Source organism: Eumetopias jubatus, unplaced genomic scaffold, assembly GCF_037043125.1.
Source record: "Eumetopias jubatus isolate StellerSeaLion01/CBP00866 unplaced genomic scaffold, mEumJub1_p1.0 scaffold_12, whole genome shotgun sequence".
Classification (NCBI taxonomy): Eukaryota; Metazoa; Chordata; class Mammalia; order Carnivora; family Otariidae; genus Eumetopias; species Eumetopias jubatus.
In genome coordinates, this window is record NW_028274818.1 from 40,880,238 (window position 1) to 40,902,378 (window position 22,141).

At 35.5% G+C, this 22,141-nt stretch overlaps 1 protein-coding gene across 3 annotated transcripts in view; it reads left to right on the forward strand.

Annotated features, from left to right (window-relative positions):
• Positions 1-22,141, forward strand: part of CEP350 (centrosomal protein 350) — a 154,847-nt gene that overhangs the window by 102,372 nt on the left and 30,334 nt on the right. For 2 of the 3 annotated variants that reach the window (XM_028121508.2, XM_028121509.2), the window contains exons 28-31: positions 6,930-7,129; positions 12,861-13,072; positions 16,370-16,514; positions 21,255-21,415. In XM_028121508.2, coding sequence (XP_027977309.2) covers positions 6,930-7,129; positions 12,861-13,072; positions 16,370-16,514; positions 21,255-21,415 — 718 coding nt within the window. Of the gene's footprint in view, positions 1-5,721; positions 5,845-6,929; positions 7,130-12,860; positions 13,073-16,369; positions 16,515-21,254; positions 21,416-22,141 lie in introns of all 3 variants that reach the window. The other variant, XM_088017380.1, reaches the window with a different exon arrangement.

Consider the following 22,141-nt stretch of genomic DNA (forward strand, 5'->3'; position numbering starts at 1 on the left):
TTGTGTTTGTGGGTAGGGATGGGATAGGGACAGCAGTGGCAAAAGAATCATTTTTAATGCTTTATGGTGGTGCTGAAATTTGAGGATAAATTGGAGTATTTTTCAAAATTAGCAATATACTATAAAGGAAAATTATTATGATATTTTTTAATGTCTAGAACAAAATAATGTGAAAACTGGTTTTTAAATACCATTCAGATCACCAAAACTTTACAATTAGATTTCCTTCAACAATATTGGAATGTCAGTAAATAAATGTCAGTAAATAGAGTGAGTTAATTTTATAGTCATTTGCTACAGTAGATACCTAATAACAAAATCACTTGAGCCTTTGCTACTAGACACTATTATTTGTTGTGTAGATTTGCAAAGGCAGTCTTCCAAGAGATTATTTTATTGATACAAAACACCTGTCAAAAAGCAGTCCTCCCTCAGTAAGTTTAGCTAACTTTTGGGAAGAACTTTTTCATTATGTCATTGCTTGTTGTTAATCCTCTGAACTCTGATTCTGTGACAAATATTTTTCTGAAACTATCACCTATTCTTGGCTACAGTGAAAGATTTCCTTCTTTAATGTTTCATTGAGACAGCGATGCCTTTGTTAAAATTTATATTTCTAATCTATGGCTTTTCCTGACCTTTTTATTGATCTGACATATATAAATAATTTACATTTCTCAGTGTAGTGAAAAGCAAAAGGAATTTAAGCTGTGAAAAAGATTAGTCATAATGAATATATGTTTGCAAAAGCCACAGACTGAATAGCCCTCAGTCTTTTTGGTACTGTTGATAAAAGAAATCTGAGTTTTGTTTATTACTGTGAGGGGCATTATTTACAATATAAGTGCATTGTCTGTAATCCTCAAACATATATTCATAAAGAAAACACCATGCGTTGACTTTTTCTGTTAATTTGCCAGTTCCCTTTCAGGAAAATTTTTTACTGAGCAAATGAAACACAAACAGGATGGGGTTATCTTCATCTTCAAGTGTTAAAATAGGACACAGTGTATTTTCTCTTTCATTTAATAGCAGCTGTTCTTCCATATTATTTATTAAATATATACTTATTCTTAGCAATTATTTGTTGGGAAATGTGTGAATGTGCTAGGTTCTGAGAGATATGAAGATGAATCAAACATAAACCTTGCCCTCAAAAAGCATATGGTCTAGGTGGAAAAAAGAACAAATATCAATCCTGTAGAGAAGTGTATATAAATTAATCACTAAGGAAGTTCAGAAGACAAAGAAATTTTTACTGAAAAGAATATATCAAGTCAGTTTTCAATGGATGAGTGATCTGAGATAAATATACTTTTGAATTAGTAAGTACTTTATAACATAAGAAGCAAAAAAAAAAAAAAATCCCACAAACACAAGTTATATTTTGGTTTGATCATCGCAGCCCAAGCTAGCATGGAAAAATGAAGACAACAAAACTTCTCAGACATTCATTTTAAATATTTAAATACTTTATTTACTTAAAATTTAAATATTTAAAAATATCCCCAGTTAGCTTAGAACCACTAAAGGAACAAATTAACTTATTTGGTTTTAAATAATCATAAAGTTAAACAGATATTGTATGACACAGCTCTGATAACAATATTTGTGGTATTGTCTGGTCAGTATTAAAATCTTCATTAATCTGCTGAGTTTAAGAAGTTAAGGATTTGCAGGGGAAGAGTTTTGATATTCCATTAAAGAAGAATTCTAAAAAATATACTAAATACTGTTGCCTTAATATAGAATTTGCCAGTATTTTTTTTTTTTTTAAGTCGGCTTCATGCCCAGCATGGAGCCCAAAGTGGGGCTTGAACTGGTGACTTTGAGCTCAAGACCTGAACTGAGATCAAGAGTTGGATGCTTAACGACTGAGACACCCAGGCAACCCTGCCTTAAATAGAAATAAAATTTCTTACAAAGTTCTAGTCTAAGTGTTGTAGCTGGATAAATCCTGATAACCTGATAATGGTTTTTATTTTCTTTACTTCCTAGGTTAGGAATAACGTACCTGCATTTTGTTTAATTATATGCAAATTATTAGACAGTTTTAAGTAATAGAATAAATTTTGCTTAGGAAGAAAGACAAGACTGCATTTTCTTTTTTTCTTTTTTCTTTTTTTTTCCTGAATATATTTTGCTTTTTTTCTTTAAATTTTTTTATTATGTTAATCACCATACATTACATCATTAGTTTTTGATGTAGTGTTCCATGATTCATTGTTTGTGCATAACACCCAGTGCTCCACGCAGAACATGCCCTCTTTAATACCCATCACCAGGCTAACCCATCCCCCCACCACCTCCCCTCTTTTTTTCTTTTTTTTTTTAAGATTTATTTATTTTTAAGAGGGGGAGAGAGAGAGAGAGAGAGAGTGCATGTGCAGGCGTGTGAGTAGGGGGAGGGGCAGAGGGAGAGAATCTCAAGCAGACTCCCTCCTGAGTATGGAGCCCAAAGTGGAGCTCGATCTCATGTCCCTGAGATAAACACTATGTTTCATTTTTATTTATCACAATATATATTTAATTTTTGGTCCAGAAAGAATTTTAAAATGATTTAAAGTATTAGGTTTTTACTTGTTTTGTTTATATCTTTCAAAGTCAAATTATTTTATAACTCAAAATTTCATTTAAAATTTACATCATAATTTTGCTCTTTCAAATGATAGCATGGTTTTATAATATGTTGGAACACAATTTACAATATACTAGCTCAATGGAAAAAAATGTTCTCATTTATGTCACGTGGTCCAGCAGTGTATTGAGGTATTTAAAAAAGTGTGAGGAGGTACTTGAATGGAGAAAGAAAGCATTATAAACTGCTGGAACTCAAAGGGCTCTTTGAGAAGTCATCTAGTGTAGTCCTTTGGTTTCACAGGAAGAAATTGAGGCCATGGAGATAAGTAACTCCTCCCAGGTCACACACAGAACTAGAACTAGGACCCTGCTCTCTGGACCTCAGCCAGCCAAAGTTAAAGTTAAGTTAGCATATCTGCTTTCAACCTCATAGCTTTTTTCTTCTTTTCTCTTCTTAATTAACATATAATGTATTATTTGTTTCAGGGGTACAGATCTGTTACAACCTCATAAGTTTTTTTTTTTTTAAATCTAAACTACAGTGATGACTTAAAGTTATCTCAATAGAAATTGACCCTTGTAAATGGAATCTGTTTAAATTGGCAAAGTGTTCAGTGGCTGATGACTGGGCTTGAATAGCTGTACAGTTCAAGTTTAGAGTGTGAAAGTATGACTTTAAAAGAGAACCAGGGGTGCCTGGGTGGCTCAGTCAGTTAAGTGTCTGAGTCTTGGTTTTGGCTCATGTCATGATCTCAGGGTAGTGAGATTGAGCCTTGCATTGGACTCTGCCCTCAGCGTGGAGTCTGCTTGTCCCTCTCCCTCTGCTCCTTCCTGTGCATGCATGCTCTCACTCTCTTTCTCTCTCATAAATAAATTTTTTAAAAAGAGAACTAATTACTAATGAATTTCTTAAGATTAAACATTATAAGAACACAGTGGTTTACATTATGATTAAATCTATTGTGTCTAATCCTATCCAGTCCAGTGTTCTGTTACCATCAGAAGCCTTGCTGGGGGATGCCTTGACACCAACCATTAAGCGTGTTAGCAGTGTTTTCTGTTAGTAGGCATTTATGTCTCCATCATTCACAAATTTTATTTATTTGTGCAGCATCTTGAAGGATTGTTAACTCTAGTGTGAAGTACTGCTTCTTTTATTTCAACTTTATTTTATTTAGCTTTTAAAGGACACTATTTCTAGAATATACATATATTAAATAAGGAATGTATGTTTCTGGGAAGAAGTTTTAACTTTAAACTGTTCTCACACTATTTCTTAAACTATTTTCTTTCCTTTTTCTGTTAGCTATTTCTTTTGTTGTCCATTTCTAACTTAGAGTTTTTGAATATGCTTAATCCTTATAAATGAAAAATAAATGTTCAGTACTTGTGCTGGTAGAGAAAATTATTAGTCTCTATATTGGGCTGGACAAATTTAAATTGTAATTTTTTTTACAGTTTATTTTACATGTTCCAATACTGTTCTACTTTTTGTACTAGGTCATGCATGCATTTAGCAGTTACATACTTAAGAGGGTGGGTGATATTTGAATATTATGAATAGATTTTTTGGACCTTTTGCCGAGTACATTTGTTTTTGTGTAATATTTTGATAATTAGCACTAAAATAAGTTTGTTATACATTCATAAAGAATGGCAAGGAAGATTGCAGTGTCTTACTAAAATTCAGCAAAATTGTTTTTCCTTGAACGTCGGTGCAGAAAATCAAGGCAATCCAGATATGAATGTGTATGTATGTGTGTATGTGTATATATATAAGTAAATGAAAGGGAGGTGAAATACTAAGTTATATGTGGGGAAACAGACATTGAAATAGTCTATGTATCTAAAGATACATGTATAGGCAAGATTGTACATACTTTTAAAAATCCAAATGAATAGCTGGATTTATACCTAGATTTTCTCACTTCTGTGACATACTGATATTATTCCTTGCCCTTCCAAGGCAAAAAATGCTGCCTTGATCTACGGGTTATTGTTGTGTGCATGTGAACAGGAGCATGCTCTGTCAAAGAGAACTAACCTTTCAGACTATTACTAGACTTACTTAGCCTCTCAAATATATATATTTATATTTACATATATAAATAAGTGATCTATTTACTGTTTAGAAAGAAGAGAATTTTCTACTTTTATAACTTTAACATATGAAATTTTCTTCTTTTAACCTTATGATTGAGCTGTCCATAGCATGATTTTTATTTTTTAGCCAGGAGTATTTATTGCAACTAGCTTAGTTTATTCTTAATTATGCATTCTAATATTTTATAGAATGGATATTATATTTCAATCTTAACTAAAGTGGGCCTTTGTTAAATATAAAGCAAAATATCTTCAGTAGGTCCTGTGAGCAGTAAATTTTATGCTGTAGAGGTGAACAAGGTATTTTTAACTCTAAATTTATTTTCTAAATTATTATTTTCAAGCTAGATCACGATGATAAAGGTTAAGTGAGGCAAACATAGTGCTTTTATTTAATTTCAAGCTTAAAATATATGACAAGGTACAGATGTAAAAGTCATTTGCTTAGGATTATATATGTGTGTAGAATTGCTGATGTACTAGGTTCACAGCCATAATTGTTGTACTCTCTGTTAAAGCTTATGGGAGGGGCGCCTGGGTGGCTCAATCGTTAGGCATCTGCCTTCGGCTCAGGTCATGATCCTGGGGTCCTGGGATCGAGCCCTGCATCGGGCTCCCTGCTCCCTGGGAAGCCTGCTTCTCCCTCTCCCACTCCCCCTGCTTGTGTTCCCTTTCTCGCTGTGTCTCTGTGTGTCAAATAAATAAATAAATAATCTTAAAAAAAAAAAGCTTATGGGAAAACTTATTTAGCTCCATACTGTACTTCTCATAACTTTACTCACATAAATTTACCTGAAACTATAGATGATGGTTAAGCAACATCTGAGAAGAAAGGCATGTTTATTCCGAAATCATTGGTAAGATCTGTAATAGTACATGTTTTATATGTCACACAGAGTATAACACTTTCTTTAATTGAGTAGCTTATAATGTTATTCAGGAAGCATATTAAAAGTTCTCCACTCAGCTCTTTTGCTTTCCCTTTCTCATTCTTCCTCTTGATCTCTTGGTTTTAAAATCTTCCTCCTTATTTTATAGACACTGCTCTCCTGTTCACTACTTCTTCTCTGTCTTTACGTCTCACCACTGGGCCTCTCTCAGTGTCTGTTTTCCCAACCTTCATCCCAAATTCCAGCTGTATATCTACAACCAGTTGGTCAGGTAACTTTGCACCTTTTTCAGTGCACTCTTTGATAGAGCATGCTCTGTTCTTTTTGTTTGTTTTGTTTGCTTTTCTTCTTTTTTTTTTTTCTTAACAGCCTGGGGGCCTCTTGTCAAATGTCCCATAAATTATTTTTGTTTCCACATTAATTTGATATGCTGATTGTTCAAGAAGTGGAATGACAGTTTTTGTGCTTTTTATTAAGTGTTTGTTGGATGTGTGAATGCATTTTTGTTGATTAGCCATCAGTACAGATCTAACACCAATAATATGAGCAGCCCACCTTTTATTTAGCTTTGGCATCTACATATGAGGAGAGTTTAGTAATAGCTTTTTAAGATAACTTTTTCCTAAATCAGTAATTTCTCTTAACCCTTTGAGCTAAGATATATTGGGCTATTTAATTTCAGAAATTGGATTAAATTGAGAAATTTGAGGTATTTGTTGTATCCTTTTACATAAGTAAATAATTAGTTATGTTTATATGCAAAAGGCATCTGACTGTGGTGCTCAGTGTTCTCTCCATAATTATCACCTCCCATTGCATCTCTTAGGCAGTGGGAACCAAAGAGTGGTGTAGTGATACCTGAAATAAAAACAGACTGAATTTGAAAGTAAAAGTCAAAAAGGAACATGAACATATCTTTTTTGTTTGCTTGCTTGTTTGGGGGCTTTGAGATTTGTTTTTTGTTGTTGTTTTGGTCTTTGTTGTTTTGGGTTTGGGTTTGTGTGTTTCTAGTCTGAACCTTCAGAATAAATTCCTTATATCTTCTGTTACAAAAGAGAATCACCTATGAGAAGTGACTATGTAAGTTAAGTATTATCAGCCATGGGTGTCCAGATATTCTGAAATTTTCTTTTCTGAATTTGTCTTTACAAACAATCACAAGTAAAACATAAATTCTTTCATTTTCTAAATATGTTGACTCATCAAAGCTTCTGTTATTTCAAAGTTTTTTCAAAGGAGTAGTATGAATGTCCTGTTTTTACACAGCTTATTGATAAGGCAATGAGTGGTAGAGCTCTCAGAGTGATTTCTGCCCCTAGATTTGTTCTTTGACTGTTCTTCATGGTGTGACCATAGGTTTCTTACAAAGCGAGAGCAAAAACTAATGCAACGGCGACAACATGCAGAGGAGCTGCTCGAGTGGAAGCGACGTTTGGATGCTGAGGAAGCCGAAATTCGTCAAATGGAAAAACAAGCTTTGGCTGCCTGGGACAAAGAATTAATAAAACCTAAAACTCCGAAGAAAGAACTTGAGGATGAGAGAACAGAACAGAAAGGTAATAAATGCTAAAACTCTGTTCAGACTACAAACCAAAGCCTGAGATAACTGGAAGATTTACTTCATTATATTTTAAGTGTGAAGAAGGCGATACAATTGCAAATGCCACCAGCATTGGAAATATGAGAATATTGTGAATAACTTTCTGCTAATATACTTGAAAACTTAGAAGAAATAGGTAAATTCCATGAAATGAAAATGGGTTATTCCATGACCAAGTAGGATTTAACACATTCTAAAAAATCGATTGTGTGGCATATTACTTAAACAGACTAAAGGAGAAAAATTGCGTGACATCTCGATGGATTTAGAAAAGGTACTTGATAAAATCCAGAAAGCATTTGTAATAAAACAAATTTCAGATAAAGTAGCAATAGAAGGGAGCTTTGTTTACCTGATCTAGATATCTATTAACAGAAATGAAAAACCAAACCTACAATAAGGTACCATACTTAGTGATAAAACATAGAAAACTTTCCCTTTGAATTTGGAAATAAGACAAATGCTTTTATTTTCACCTACGGAGGGAAAGGAAGAAGCAAAACTCATTATTACAGATTTTAAAGCTGTGCACATAGAAAATCCCACATTTACATGTCAGTTATTAGAATTAACAAGTGAGTTTCATAGTTGCTGGATATAAAATTCATAAACAAAATTCAATTACATGTCTATAGAGCAGCAGAAATTGGTTAGAAAATCTAATTTTTAAAAGAGATACTATTTATCATAGAAATAAAAAATATGAAGTACTAGGAATAAATTTAAAAATATGCAAGATCTTTATGGAGAAAAGTGTAGAATTGTATTAGGAAACATTAGAGAAGACCAAAATATATAGAAAGCTTTTCCATACTCACAGATTCAGTGTCATAAAGATGTTAATTCTGCTTGAATTTATTTATAGATTCAAGACAATTTATATCAGAAACCCAGCAAGATTTCTTCATAAGTTTGACAAGCTCATTTTAAAATTTATATGAAAGAACAAAGGACCAAAAAGCAAAGACGCTGCTAAAGAAGAACCACAAAATGGAGAACTTACTTTAGTAGATATCAAAACTTGTAAAAGTGTATAATTAAAATGGGATTATTTGCACAGAGATAGACAAATAGACTATGAAACAGCACAGAAAAAGACCCTTGCATGTATGAGAAAGTTGACTTCTGACACAGGTAACTTTACAGAGCAGTGACGAAAGGAGAGACTCTCCAATAAATTTTGGGGGCAGGGAAAAATGAATTGGATTCCTACATTGACAATCTAAAAAGACTCAGCTAAATGGTTAAAAAAAAAAAAGGCTTAAATCTAAAAATTAGAATTATAGAACTTTTAGAGGACCATGTAAGAGAATATCTATATGACATCAAGGGGAGGGAAAGATTTCTTTAAGATGTTATACAAAGCAAAACCATAAAGGGAAAGATATATAAATTTGACTCAATAAATTAAGAATTTCTGTTCATTAATACACCATAAAAAAAGTAAAACAACAAAATAAAAGAGGATATTTGCAACACATATGACTGTCAAAGGAATAGTATAAGAATATGCAAGCAACTCAGGCGCCTGGGTGGCTCAGTTGGTTGAGTGACTGCCTTCAGCTCAGGTCATGATCCTGGAGTCCCGGGATCGAGTCCCACATCGGGCTCCCTGCTCAGCGGGGAATCTGCTTCTCCCTCTGGCCCTCTTCCCTCTCATGCTCTCTGTCTCTCATTCTCTCTCTCTCAAATAAATAAATAAAATCTTTAAAAAAAAAAAAAAGAATATGCAAGCAACTCCTATGAATCAAAAATAAAATGACAAACACATTTTAAAAAATGGGCAAAAGAGCAGATAATTCATAAATGAAGAACTACAAATTATCAACAAACATCTGAAAAGATGATCAACTTTGTTAGTAATCAGGGCATTAAAACCATAAAGAAATATTGTTTCATACCTGTATTCATTTCCTAGGGCTGCTGTTACAAATTTCTACAAATTTGGTAGCTTAAAAAAATGTTTTATTCTCTCATTTCTGGAGGGCAGAAATACAAAAGCAAGGTGTTGGCAGTACTGTGCTCCCTCTGAAGATTCCAGGAAACAATTCTTCCTTCTTCGAGCTTGTGGTGGCTGTAATATAGGTGTTCCTATGTCTGCCTAACTCCAGTCTCGCACTGTCTCTCCTCCATGTCTGCTCCTCTTTTTTTGTCTCATAAGGAAACTTGTCAGTGGATTTAGGGCCTACCCAGATAATCCAGGATGATCTTGTCATGAGATCCTTCCATTGTTTTATTTATTTTTTTATCATGTTAATCACCATATGTTACATCATTAGTTTTTGATGTAGTGTTCCATGATTCATTGTTTGCGTGTAACACCCAGTGCTCCATGCAGTACGTGCCCTCTTTAATACCCATCACCAGGCTAACCCATCCCCCCACCCTCTCCCTCTAGAACCTTCAGTTTGTTTCTCAGAGTCCATAGTCTCTCATGGTTCATCTCCCCCTCCAATTCCCCCCCCTTCATTTTTCCCTTCCTACTATCTTCTTTTTTTTTTTTAACATATAATGTATTATTTGTTTCAGAGGTATAGGTCTGTGATTCATTTTATTTTTTTTTAAGATTTTATTATTTATTAGAGAGAGAGAAACAGCATGAGAGGGGAGAGGGTCAGAGGGAGAAGCAGGCTCCCCACTGAGCCAGGATCCCGATGTGGGACTCGATCCCAGGATTCTGGGATCATGACCTGAGCAAAGGCAGTCACTTAACCAACTGAGCCACCTAGGCACACCCTTCCATTGTTTTAAAAAGATTTTATTTATTTCAGAGAGAGAGAATACGTATGCATACAAGCTTGTGAACAGGAGGTGGTGGGGGTGGGGTGTGGGGGTTCCAGAGGGAGAATCCCAAGCCGACTCTGAGCTAAGCACAGAGCCCAGTGCGGGGGTCAATCCCACAACCCTGAGATCATGACCTGAGCCGAAATCAAGAGTCAGACACCTAACCAACTGAGCCACCCAGGCACCCCCCATCATGAGATCCTTAATTACATCTGCAAGGACATTTTTTCAAAATAAGATTACATTCATAGGTTCTGGGGGTTAAGACACGGACATATCTTTTTTAGGGCCATCATTCAGCCCTTTCACAATATCCATCAAACCTGTTGGTATGTAGGTAGAACAAGGAACTGCTGGTATATTAATTGTTAAACCTAGTTTGAAAACAGGTTGAAAAAAGAGGCATTAAAAATAATCAAGGGCCGCCTGGGTGGCTTAGTCGGTTGAGCCTCCAACTCTTGATTTTGATTTTGGCTCAGGTCATGATCTCAGGGTTGTAAGATCAAGCCATACATCGGGCGAGCCTGCTTAAGATTCTCTCTCTGCCCCTACCCCCTCTTGTGCTTATGCTTGCTCGCTCTCAAGACAAATAAATAAAAATTAAAAAAACAATTGATAAAAGAATAAAAGTGAGGTACACATATCCTGCAATTTAGTGGTTCCAATCCCAGGTATGAATCCTAGAGCAGTGGTTCTTAAAGTATGGCCCATGAAACCCTGGGGGAGTCTCTGAGATCCTTTCAGGGGGTCTGGGAGGTCAAAATTGTTTTTATAATAATACTAACATGTTGTTTGCCTTTTTCACTGTGTTGACATTACACTGATGTAGCAAATATAATGGTGGGTAAACTTGCTGAAGCCTTAGCTTGAATCTAGGCAGTGGTGCCAAACTGTTAGGAGTCATTGTGTTCCTCACCACTTTGCACTAATGCTAACATGCCAGTTTTATGTAAGAATGTCCTTAAATAAGCACTTACAAATACGAATTTTGTTGAATCTCAACCTTTGAGTGTATATCTTTAAATATTTTGTGTGACAAAATAGGAAATACGCATAAAGCATTTGCATGTGCCTAAGGACAGTGGTTGCCTTGAAGAAAAGCACTTAATGCAGTGATTTAAATTGTAAGCTGAATTAGCCATTTTTTTATGGAGTACCATTTTTACTTAAATGACTAAAAACCATGATTACTTAAATATTGGCAAGCAGTTTTTCAGAAATAAATGAAGCAACTCTGACTCTTGAAGGAGAACAAGTGACATTATTGTGAGTGATAAAATTTAAGGTTTCAAGTGAAAGTTTAGGATTAGAAATGCTATTTTTCCCCATTGTGAGCTGGACCGCTTTCCAGTACTTAAAAGACTTTCCTGATATGATAGGTGATGATATTAATCAGAGTCATCTTTTTTTTGGGCAGGAGGGGGCAGGGAGAAAATCACTATTCTAATTAATTCACAAATGAGAACATTGCAAAAGGTGATTTAAGGAGGCACACAAACATCTGCCCAGCCCCAAATTCAGACCATCTCAATGAACTTCTATATAGTAAGAACACCCTTTTTCATTCTGGTTCTGAAGAAAGCTGTATTTAATGATGAAGCAGAGGTTTAACAGGTGGTTTCATACTTTATATATTCACTGTTAAATATATTTTTATGCTAAATTAACCTGGTCATGAGAGATGATTTTCCATATCTTCAGTTTGAACTTCTTGATTAGGCTAATCCTTTTGCCCATCTGCACTGTTTCAGCACCTCGCTGAAACCTTCACAAAGCTTCAGGTCACCCTGGTTCTGGGCACACTCCAGAAACTGTTTCATCTCCTAGTGGCATGGTCCAGACTGCTGCTGCTGCTGCAGGTATGCTGGCTGGGTTCCCTGAGGCTCCTGGTAAGTGGTCAGGCCTTGAAGGCTCAGCATTACTTCCTCCACTGAAGCCCCCAGTGATGGCATGGCCCATCCAGTGCCCAACAGCAGAGCCCACAGCCACGCCAGCTGCAGCGGTTGCCATCTGGGCCATGAGACCTGGCTGCTGGGGCACAGCAGCAGGTGAGCTGACAGCAGCTGCTGGAGCCGCTGCTGGCACTGCTCTAGGCGCAGCTCTCATCTGAGGTGCCCAGCTGGCCGGAGGTGCGGCTCTGGCTTCCACACGCCATGGTTACTCGCAGAGCAGCTCGGCATCTAGAAGTCCGAGATTCGGCCCAGAATCCTCTTTTCATATTGTATGATGAAATATGTCAACATTGGGAAGATCTTCATAACTCAGTGAACCAGTGTCTTCCAAATGACCGGTGATGATTTAGAAAATCATGCATGAGTAAAAAAATCCATTGACCAAAGGATTGTAATGTAACAGATTGCAGAGTTGACCAAAGGATTGTAATGTAACAGATCACAAAAAGTTTATTGATATGACTTCAAATTCCACATTACAGCTAACATGTAAGAAACTACCGATTGTCAAGTTTTGGTGTAACATCAAAAAAGAATATCCACAATTATCTGTAAAGACTATTGGAATACTCTTCCCTTTCTAATTACATATATGCTTTGTGAGGCCAGATTTTCAGCATATGCTTTGACCAAAACAACATATAGCCACAGATTGCAGACAGAAGCAGATAGGAGAATCCAGCTGTCTTCTGTTAAGCCAGACATTAAAGATATTTTTTAAAATGTAAAACAATTCCTCTCCTTTCAAACTAAGCCCTTCTCTCAGTTTGCATCAGCCAAAATTCTTAGGCTAACAGACTTTATAGTGATGTGATTCATTAAGTGATGGGATTAAAAATTATATCTAAATGCAACAAGTGAAATTATGCAAAAGCAAATGTAAAGTGTAACAGTTGAACATTTCTTTTGACCAAGATTGTGGACTTTTTCTTGTTTTCACTCTCTCTATAGAAATAGCAAGTGAAGCAGAATCTCCACTACCTTCCTACTCTCACCTACACAGTGAAAGCTCTATTCCAGAAGAATTGGGCAGCCCTGCTGTTGGATATATACCATCTGAGTCTGTAGCTCAGGAGCAGCCAGGGAGTCCAGATCATAGTGTACTTACTGAAGAAATGGTTTTTTCACAAGAACTGGAATCTTCTACCTCTCCTAGTAAACATGTAAGTTAATATCTATTTATCCCTTAAAACTTCTTTGGACAAAAGCCTGTCTAAAAGGTATATTATTAACAGTCGTTTTCTTTTTTTTAGCAGTTATATTCTTGCAGTTCATGACAGTGTTGACTATCGCCCATACCTGTAACATACAGTATATGACATTTGAACAGGAGTAAAGATTTTCATTGAATTCTAAAGATTTATGAGTATATGAATTTTAGCTTTAGTGGCAGTTATAACATTATATATTATTAAGTCTATTAATATTGAGGGAATAGGAACTTCTAAAATCTTTTAAGATTTTTACTTATTTATTTGACAGAGAGTGAGAGAGAGAGAGAGCACAAGTAGGGGGTGGGGAGCAGCAGAGGGAGAGGGAGAAGCAGACTCCCCGCTGAGCAGGGAGCCCGACATGGGGCTCCATCCCAGGACCCTGGAATCACAACCTGAGCCGAAGCGTGAGCCGAAGGCAGACGCTTAACCAACTGAGCGACCCAAGTGCCCCAGGAACTTCTAAAATCTTTAAAAGATAATTTAAGGTTGGGGCACCTGGCTTGCTCAGCAGTAGAACACATGACTCTTTTTTTTTTTAAGATTTTATTTATTTGAGAGAGAATGAGATAGAGCATGAGAGTGGGGAGGGTCTGAGGGAGAAGCAGACTCACTGCTGAGCAGGGAGCCCGATGCGGGACTCGATCCCGGGACTCCAGGATCATGACCTGAGCCAAAGGCAGTCGCTTAACCAACTGAGCCACCCAGGCGCCCTAGAACACGTAACTCTTGATCTCAGGGTCATGAGTTCGAGCCCCATGTAGGGTGTAGAGATTACTTAAATAAATAAAACTTTTAAAAAACGATAATTGAAGTTTAATTTAAAGATAATATGTAGGAACAATATAAGTTCTTATTAAAATCTGTATTCTGTCATGTAATAGAAACAAGATCTTAAACTGTAATACCATTGTGCCTATCTATAATTTAGTTAATAACTGCCCTTATAAATCAGAATAAAAGTAGTGGTTTCATCTCTTTAAAGCAGATCTGAAATGGTTATTGACTCTAAATTAGAATAATGGTCACTATTAGAATAAGGTTTTCCACATTGCCCTTAATTCTATACTTTATTAAAAAAAAAACCTATCTGATAAAAACTTAAGCTAGAAACTTAACTGTTTTTCTTTTGAAATTTGATTTTATAAAGTATATAAAGGAGTTAGCATAATATTAAATATTATGTGAACAGAAACTTTGTTAAAGTCTCTGTCTAAAAAAAGGAATATCCTTAAATTCAGAATGGAATATCCTTTGGTAGAGTCTTTATTTTATTGTGGATATGAAGAATGAATTGCATTTCCCCTATTGAAAAATCAGTCAGATTCATGTGTGTTATGGCACCTGAAAGATTTGCGGGGAAGACATTTTTTAAACAATGATCTAATGAAGAATCTATTCTGGGCTGTGTTGCAAAATATTCCAATGCCTTGGGCGCATACCTGAAAACAGAGGTTTTAGATTATAAAAGGCTTCTAATTAAATTATCATGTTAGCAAACTCTTAGTTATTATGTGAAAATAGGGTTGTATACATAATTGTAGCATGGAATTTACAACCAAACTATGTTTTTTGACACAATCTTATTATTACTTCCTGTGAATTGATTAGATCATACCTAGCATTGTTATTGAGATTCAGAATAGCCATCACCTGATCAAACTCTAAAAATTAGTTTTCTTCCTCACAAGAAAATATGTCAAAGAAATAAAACTAGATGTCTTAAAGTGGCTTTTATAATAAAAACTAATATTTATTGAGTGCTTACTTACCACGTGTCAGGTAATAATGCTAAATGCCTTATGTGGATTATCCTCACAACAATTCTGTAGATACTGTGTTAAGCCCCATTCTGAAGCTCTGCAGGCTAGGAAACTTGCCCAAATTCACAGATATAAGAAGTGATGATAGGGGCGCCTGGGTGGCTCAGATGGTTAAGCATCTGCTTTCAGCTCAGGTCATGATCCCAGGGTCCTGGGATCGAGTCCCGCATCAGGCTCCCTGCTCCTTGGGAGCCTGCTTCTCCCTCTGCCTCTCTCTCTCTCTCTCTCTCTCTCTCTCTCTCTGCCTCTCATGAATAAATAAATAAAATCTTTAAAAAAAAAAGTGATGATAGCTAGATATCAAAGTAGGCATTCTCACTTCCACCTGATGTCAGGGTAGAAATTACATCCTTTGTAATACTGTCTTGTGGACAGTCTTCTTATGCTCTCTTTTCTTCCCTCTCTTTTTTCCTTCTTTCCACAAAACTAGTACATTTTTAGTACTTTTAAAGTTTTTTTTCAGTTTTATTGAGATATAATTGATACACAGCACTGTAGAAGTTTAAGGTGTACAGCATAATGGCTTGACATGTATATATTGTGAAATACTTATTACAGTAAGTTTAGTTGAAATCCCTCACTTCATAAAGTAACCAAGAAGTCTTTTTCTTTATAATGAGAATGTTTATGCTCCTCTCTTAGCAATTTTCACATGTACCATACAGCAATGTTAACTATAGTCATCACATTGTACATTACATCCCTAGGACTTATCTATCTTATAACTGGAAGTTTGTACCTTTGCCCACCTTCACCCAATTCCCCCCACCTCTGGTAACCACAAATCTGATCTCTTCTTCTGTGAGTTTGGTTGTTTTTTTTTTTTATTAGATTCTACATATAAGTAAGATCATACAGTATTTGTCTTTCTCTGTCTGACTTATTTCTCCTAGTACAGTGCCCTCAAGGTCTATCCATGTTGCAAATGGCAGGATTTCCTTCCTTCTTTATGGTTGAATAGTACTCCCACGTGTGTGTGTGCACACGCATGCACATGGGTACATACACCACATTTTCTTTATCCATTTATCTTTCAATGGAGAACTACCATATGATCCAGCAACTCCACTTCTGGGTGTATATCTGAAAGAAATTAAATTACTATGTTGAAAAGATACCAGCACCACGTTCAGAATTTTTTTAATTAAAAAAAATAAGAGGGTAAATATCACTTAAACAGTAGCCACTCCTACTTTATTATAAACATTTTTAAAAAGCATGCTTCTTTATAAGTTTTTTTCTGTAACTTTAAAAAAAACTTGAGGTCTTACCCTTTGTATAATTTATACTGTTTTTACTTTTCATGTCACAGAGTTACTTAAAACTCTTCATAAATATTATCTTTAACCGCTTGGTATCTCAAATGTTAAATAGATTTTACAAATGTATCACAAAACAGTTCCCACTTGGTTTTCTGTTTGAACAGTCACCTCCCAAAAGCTGCACATCCGTGTCAAAGCAGGAGTCTAGCAAAGGAAGTCATGGGACTGGAGGACAGTATCGTCTGCCTGTCAAATCCCATCAACACTGTTACAGTTGGTCTGATGAGTCATTATCTATGACACAGTCAGGTAAGACTAATAACAAGGAGTTAGTTTTCTTTGTATTATATTTGAATTCCTCTTTAATAAGCTTTGTCTATCCACCTGTTAGTATAATGTTATCCTTTGTTGCATTTGTAAAGGCTTTTTGCTTGTCAAGATTAAATCACATTTCATTGCTTTTCATTGGGAATAATTATTTCCCTTATTATACAAAATATGACAAACGGTTATATTCTTGGGTTGCTAATGGGCAGGGCAGTCTTTTATTTATCAGACATTTGTTGAATTTTTTTTCTATGTGCCAGATACTGCTTATGTGTTCCCATAGCGCTCTGTGCTTCAACTTGTTATACCAGACAGCATATAAATTGTAACCAGACTTTACCCAGTGGGTCTCCCTTACTAGCATGTAGACTCCTGGAAAGGAGTGTCTGTACCTTGTTAACAGTTGTGGCACCAGAACCTAGCAAGTACTTTGCATTGCAAATGGCAGGTACTTATTAAATGTTTCTTGAATGAATTAATGATGACCATGAGGAGAGATAGGAAGAGGTAGTGCAAGATAGTGTAAGTTTCAAAGGAGGAAAGGTAGAGAATAGACTGCAAATGGCAGTGGGGGACATTTTCCTGTAATCTCTATGCTACTATAAAACTCTGTGCTATTAAACTGTGAAAGAATGAATAGCCTCTATTCTATAAGACTTCAATCTACAAGATTTGATCTAGGGAAACATACATGTATAGGGAGTGCTCAGTTTATGTAGGGTTCCACGGGTAATTAGTACTGTATTGAGTGTATGCCTTTTGAGCTCATTTTTAGTTTGCATTTGAGAGTAGAAATTTAATAGAAAAAATGAAAATATTATTCATATTTTGGTCTTTGATCCTTTTCTGTACCCCCTGTTTTCGGTGTTTCAAACGATAGTAAATCATGGGATTTTCCCACACCCATATTTATTCTATTTTATTTTATTTTTTATTAACATATAATTTGTATTTTTGTTTCAGGGGTAAAGGTCTATGATTCATCAGTCTTACACAATTCACAGCGCTCACCATAGCACATGTCCATCACCCAGCCACCCCATCCCTCCCACCCCCCTCCACTCCAGCAACCCTCAGTTTGTTTCCTGAGATTAAGAGTCTCTTATTATTTGTCTCACCCATATTTATAAATCACTCTTTTTCTTTGAATAACTGTATAATATTTCAAAGAGTAGATAATACCATAACTTATTTAACCACTTCCCTAGTGATGATTATTTAGATTTTCTCAAAATAGCCAATAATGCTCTAGTGAACATCTTCATGTATATATTCTTGACGAATATTTCAGTAAGAATAAATTCTTAGAAATGGAATTACTAGGTCAACCCAGTTGAAGAATGTTGTCTACCATATTTATTTGTTGAAAATTATTATTATTTTATATATTTGCTTTCACGTACTCTGGTGAAAAGTTACAGCCAGTGGAGTAACATGTCAATAGACACAAACTTGATACTTGGAAACATGAATTCTTATCTTGTCTTTCTTACTTACTAGTGACTTTCTCCAAGTTTCTTTTCCATATTGGATAATCTTTTCCATCTGTTTCATGGAATAATATCGTAACCATCCTTGCCTGAGTTACAGACCAAGGATTAATGATAATGTTAATAAGATACTGTTTTATTGATAAAACATAATTCAAGTAAGAATAGTTTTAGAGAAATAGCTCTGAGATTTTTAAACTGTAGATGTCATCTACCTATTAATGATGACATCATATATGCAGTGTTTGTGGTCAGTTTTAATGTAGTGGAGTTGTATAATGCCTTTCTCACTTAAGTGATGGAGAGTTTGTTACCAGCCAAATTAATATAGGCCACATGTGTCAAATAATCAGAAACTTAATTTTTTGATTAGAGTATTCTGTCCATCTTGATGTGTTCAAAAAAACGAAGTATCGTTTACCTGTCCCCCCTTTCTCCCCCACTACCCAAAAAAATCCCTGTAGGAGAGAATTCCATAAAGACAATAAATTCATCTAGAGATTCTCTTAGATGTTACTAATGATAAGTACTATGCACTAATACTGTAATTGATCACATATATATATATAAAGTTCCATTCACGCTCATAGACTTTAATTTCTACCCTTCATTTGTGTACTTTTGGTTTCTTTAGTACTCAAAAGTAGAAACATTTTCCATCGTCTTTCATCTAAAAACTCCCAAGTTTTTCATTATCCACTGTCAAATCTTCACAACCGTAGATGATAAATATTTTTATTAGAATAATCACTGCTGGTATATGCAATTTTCAAAATATATTAATTTAAAATAATCATTTTGGGAGGGGGGCAAAGTTGAAACTAAGTCTGCAGGACTATAATCGTCCTGTATATAATTTTATCAAAGTAATGGCTCAGGTTTTGGAAGCACATAAAAGCTTATCAAGCTAAAGAAGCACAGTTTTAGAAGATGCAAAGGTATGGGATTATACTTCAAAGGTCAGCCTGCATGCGGTCCTACTCACAATCATTATACTAGAATCATCGAGTCTCTACAAAGCCTGCCACTAAGTGTTCAGAACCTTTTAACCCTGAAATCAATTGATTATTTTTTCAGGAATTAAAAAAATAATAATAAGGGAGATAGTTGCTCTCTCCCCCCACCACCATTTTTAGTTTTAGACCAAAAAATATATTACCTAAAATATAGCCACATAAAATGTTGGTCTTTTGTGATTATGAATCCTACCACCATTTACTGAGCTTTTATGGTAGTTGAGGTGCTCTGCTGTGTGCTTTATTCACCTTATTTAATCTTCCCATCAATTCTAGAAATCAGTAGGAGTCAGACACCTTACTGACTACCAGTAGTAGATCCAGAGTTGAAAATGGCCTTTATTTTTATGTTATTTCATGAGTGTTGATCAGTAAATAGTGAGCTTTGCCCATGCTAAAGGCTCAGTATCATGCTACCGCTGGTATAAGATGGGTGTAACTTTCTTCAGGTATCATAAGTCAGTGGTATAGAAGTGACAGGAACTTAGATTTCATTATTTCTAATCCAGATATTGGATCACACTATCAAAAAAGACTATAATCCTTTTGCATTTAAATAAATTCCTTAACTAATTCTTATGCAATTTAATCTGAAGTACCTGGAAAACACCTGGCTATTTATGGTATAATGTTGTAGTGTACATCTGAGTCTTCAGATCTATATACTATAGTATTTCTATTGTAATAGTATTTTTATTGCTATTAAATGTCTCACTCAACATTAGGGTGTGGAAATGATACCATTGCGTGATTTTAGGAGGAAGTGTGAGGAATAGTCATTTTTATTCTATGCAATTTCCACATGCAGTGAAATAAGCATCATATTGATTGATTGATTGATTGATTGGCAGGCAGCAAAGCAAGGTTTATTGAGTGATGGCAAAGTGATAGTACAAAGCTCCGGAGAAAGGAGGGGACTCGAGAGGATTGCGCTAAGCAGCGTCTTTAAATGATACTATTTTCATAGCATGTGTGTGGCACTTATTATAATGAAATGTCTTTTTCATGATTTTGCTATGACTGGACACCTACTTTGTGTGTTTGTATGTATAGGGAACTATTGGGAAGATACTAAGATTTAACTAGCTTCATTTCAGTTATTTTAAATATTTTAAGAGCTTCTAAAGAAAGGTTACAGCAGAGTATATTTCTTTTTAATTTCTCTCTTTTCCTTTTATGTGGTATTAAGACATCATCTGATGATTCACAGTTTAAAATGACAAAATTTCAGGGCGCCTGGGTGGCTCAGTTGGTTAAGCATCAGACTCTTGGTTTTCACTCAGGTCATGATCTCAGGGTCATGAGATCGAGCCCTGCGATTGGGCGCTGCACTCAGTGGGGGACTCTGCTTGGGATTTTGTCTCTCCCTCTGCCCCGCCCCCCACTTACACACACACTCTCTCTCTAAAATAAATCTTCAAAAAAATAAAATGACAATTTCAGGGTGTCTGGGTGACTCAGTTAAGTATCCGACTCTTGATCTCGGCTCAGGTATTGATCTCATGGTTGTGATCAGGTCCCACAGTGGGCTTCATGTTGGGCATGGAGCCTACTTTAAAAACAACAGACAGAATTTCAGTTTGATTTTAATATGACTTAAAAACTATTAACAACTAAGGGGAAGGACAGATAAATACGATTATCTTGTCATCAGGAAATAATTCCTTACAATGTCTAAACTTTACTAACCTAGAAGTTTTTCAACTTCTAGTTGCTTATCTCACCAGGACAGGGTACCTTGAGATTTATTTACAATTTCAAATGGTACAATTAGAAAGTGAAAATAAATAGGTGGAGACCCCCCCTCTGCCCAATAGAGATTTAGGGGAAAGGAAGGGGAATGTAAATCACTGAAAAATTTTTTTCAAAGCTCAAATTCCTTAATTTTAAATGTTAGATTGACTTTAAGTTTAATATCACATTGCTGCTTTTCATTAATAATATAATCAGTTATTGAATTAACAATTCTTTTTTTTAAAGATTTATTCATTTGAGAGGGAGGAAGAGGGGCTGGGACAGAGGGGGAGAGAGAGAGAATCTCAAGTAGACTCCTTGCTGAGTGTGGAGCCTGAAGCAGGTCTCAATACCAGGACCCTGAGATCATGACCTGAGCCAAAATCAAGAGTCAGACACTTAACCAACTGAGCCACCCAGGTGCCCCAAATTTAAAGTTAAAGTAAGTTAAAATTAAATAAGAGATTTTGTATCTCTTTCAGAAACAACATCTGACCAAAGTGACATTGAAGGTAGGATCAGAGCCCTAAAGGATGAGCTGCGGAAAAGGAAATCAGTTGTGGACCAGCTGAAGAAGGAACAGAGAAAACGGCAGAAGGAAAGATTGAAAGCCCAAGAAGCCAGTCTGATCAAACAGTTAGAGGTTAGACATAGGAAGTGGGTTCACTATCAAGGCTAATGTATATGTGAAGCCTAAAATGTTTTTAATGTTAATAAAGTAATGGATTAGAATTTTTCAGTCTTAGTTTGGTGCCACATTTTAACCTCTTTTTAAAAAATCTCAGGCTATCTAACCAAACTCTTGCTTAAAACATTAAATATTAAAATAATCTTATAATGTCAAGTATTAAGTAAATATTAAAATCAAGTATTAAAATAAAGGGTTTTTTTCTAAATAAGAAAGATTAAGCCTATGAAAGATTGATATCCATGCCCTCTGAAGCAAAGAATCATTAGATAAATAATTCTATTTTTAAAAAAGATCAATAATTCTAGCTATTGGAATTGTTACTGCCTTTTTAAGAACAACTTGTTTTTTAAGCAGAATGATATTTCTTGCTACACAGTTTATTAATGTGACTCTTTGTACTATTTGAATGGCTCCAAAATGATAATTGTAAACTTGACTCTTCTCCCAAGCTCTAGAGGCCTTCCCTGATTCTACCCCAGGCTGGAAGCCTGGTTTTGATAGCTTCCTTATTCTGTTTTCTCCTATCCATTCGGTCACCAGATCGCATTGATTCTTTTCTTTATAAATCTTCTTGCTTGTCATTTTCCATTCCAACCGCCATCACGCTGTTTGGAGCCTCATAACCTCTCTGCATAGCCACTTGAATGTCCCTGTCTCTGGTTACTTCCCTATTGCTTG